This window comes from Amphimedon queenslandica, unplaced genomic scaffold, assembly GCF_000090795.2.
Source record: "Amphimedon queenslandica unplaced genomic scaffold, v1.1 AMPQUscaffold_10264, whole genome shotgun sequence".
NCBI classification, from domain to species: Eukaryota; Metazoa; Porifera; class Demospongiae; order Haplosclerida; family Niphatidae; genus Amphimedon; species Amphimedon queenslandica.
In genome coordinates, this window is record NW_003549465.1 from 1 (window position 1) to 1,256 (window position 1,256).

A 1,256-nucleotide genomic window follows, 5' to 3' on the forward strand; every position below is an offset into this window, starting at 1 on the left:
TATGTTGTGTAGCAAGTTTGAGTTGATTCCGATCAAAATTGGATTTTTTTACAAATTTTTAAAGTTGGTCCAAAATCAGGTAAAAGTCCCTGTACTATATAGTACAGCGTCTCAAGCCAAAAATTGCCAAAAATGAAAAGCAGAGAATTCTTCATTTTCATCACAGTACATGTACATGTATACACAAGTACATGTACATAAATAATTACATGTACATGACTACATGTACACATTAGTTATACTCCGGCCCTTACCTTAGTGTGAGAGGTACAGAGTCTTGTCTTTATCTTAATGAGAATAGCTACACTTTCACTTTCAGTCTTCAAGGCATTCTTTAACTTATCAATTGCTTCTTCAAACCTAATAAAAAAATAAATCAAATAAATAAATAAATAAAATATTATATCAATACCGTTCCTCCTCCATCATCTTTCTGGCTGCCTCCAACTGCTTCACTAACTTCTTTAATTTCTAATAAAGAGACACAGAAGCAGTATGACAGAGACCCCATTATAATACACAGTCCTTACTTTATAGAGTGGGTAGCAGTCCTTGTGATCCTGGTCCAGTTTAAGACACTCCCTGATCTCCCTCAGGCTGTCCTCCTCCTCTCCTAACTGATAGTATAAGGAACTGATCTTATAGTAACCCTCTGTATTGTCAGGGATCAGTTTAGTTAACATCCTAATGGAGAGGAATGGATGGAGGAATAATAGTAGTAGCAGGTCTTATACAGTATAATGTCATTGATAGTACATGTATAATAGACAGGTATATTGTACATTGGATCAGTTTAGTTAACATCCTAATGGAGAGGAATGGGTGAATGAAGTAAAGGTACATGCATATGTATTTAATGAGTTACATGTACATAGTAATAGCTAATGGGGGAAGGGATTTACATGTACACAGCTACATGCAGTTACTACAGATGGTCCTGGACGTGTTTTAAACTTGTAAGCTATTATGTACAAGTACATGCTCAATGGGAAGGTGTGGATTCAAATTCACCAAATTAAAACCCACCAAACAACAAAAAATTAACAATTCACCAAAATTTTACCACCTCCAAAATTACCATCTATACATGTACAAGCACCACTTATAAAAGTACCAGTACAGCCACCTACTTGATGTCACTGATAGCTGACTGATACTGCCCAGTCTGTTCATAGTATACTGCTCTAGCTGATCTCAGGTGAGGGTACCAGGGAGACAGTTCGATTGATACTTGTAACTGATGGAGGAGGTCCTCA

The 1,256-nt window shown here is 36.5% G+C and overlaps 1 protein-coding gene across 1 annotated transcript; it reads right to left on the reverse strand.

Annotated features, from left to right (window-relative positions):
* Positions 1–254: 254 nt before the first annotated feature.
* Positions 255–1,250, reverse strand: LOC109590278 (dnaJ homolog subfamily C member 3-like; the record flags this gene model as incomplete). Its single annotated transcript, XM_020006200.1, has 4 exons — positions 1,131–1,250; positions 531–684; positions 413–471; positions 255–360 (listed from the first exon to the last, which is right to left on the reverse strand). Coding segments are annotated over exons 2-4 (318 nt in total), but the record flags the coding sequence as incomplete, so codon positions are not given.
* Between the last annotated feature and the right edge of the window lie 6 nt (positions 1,251–1,256).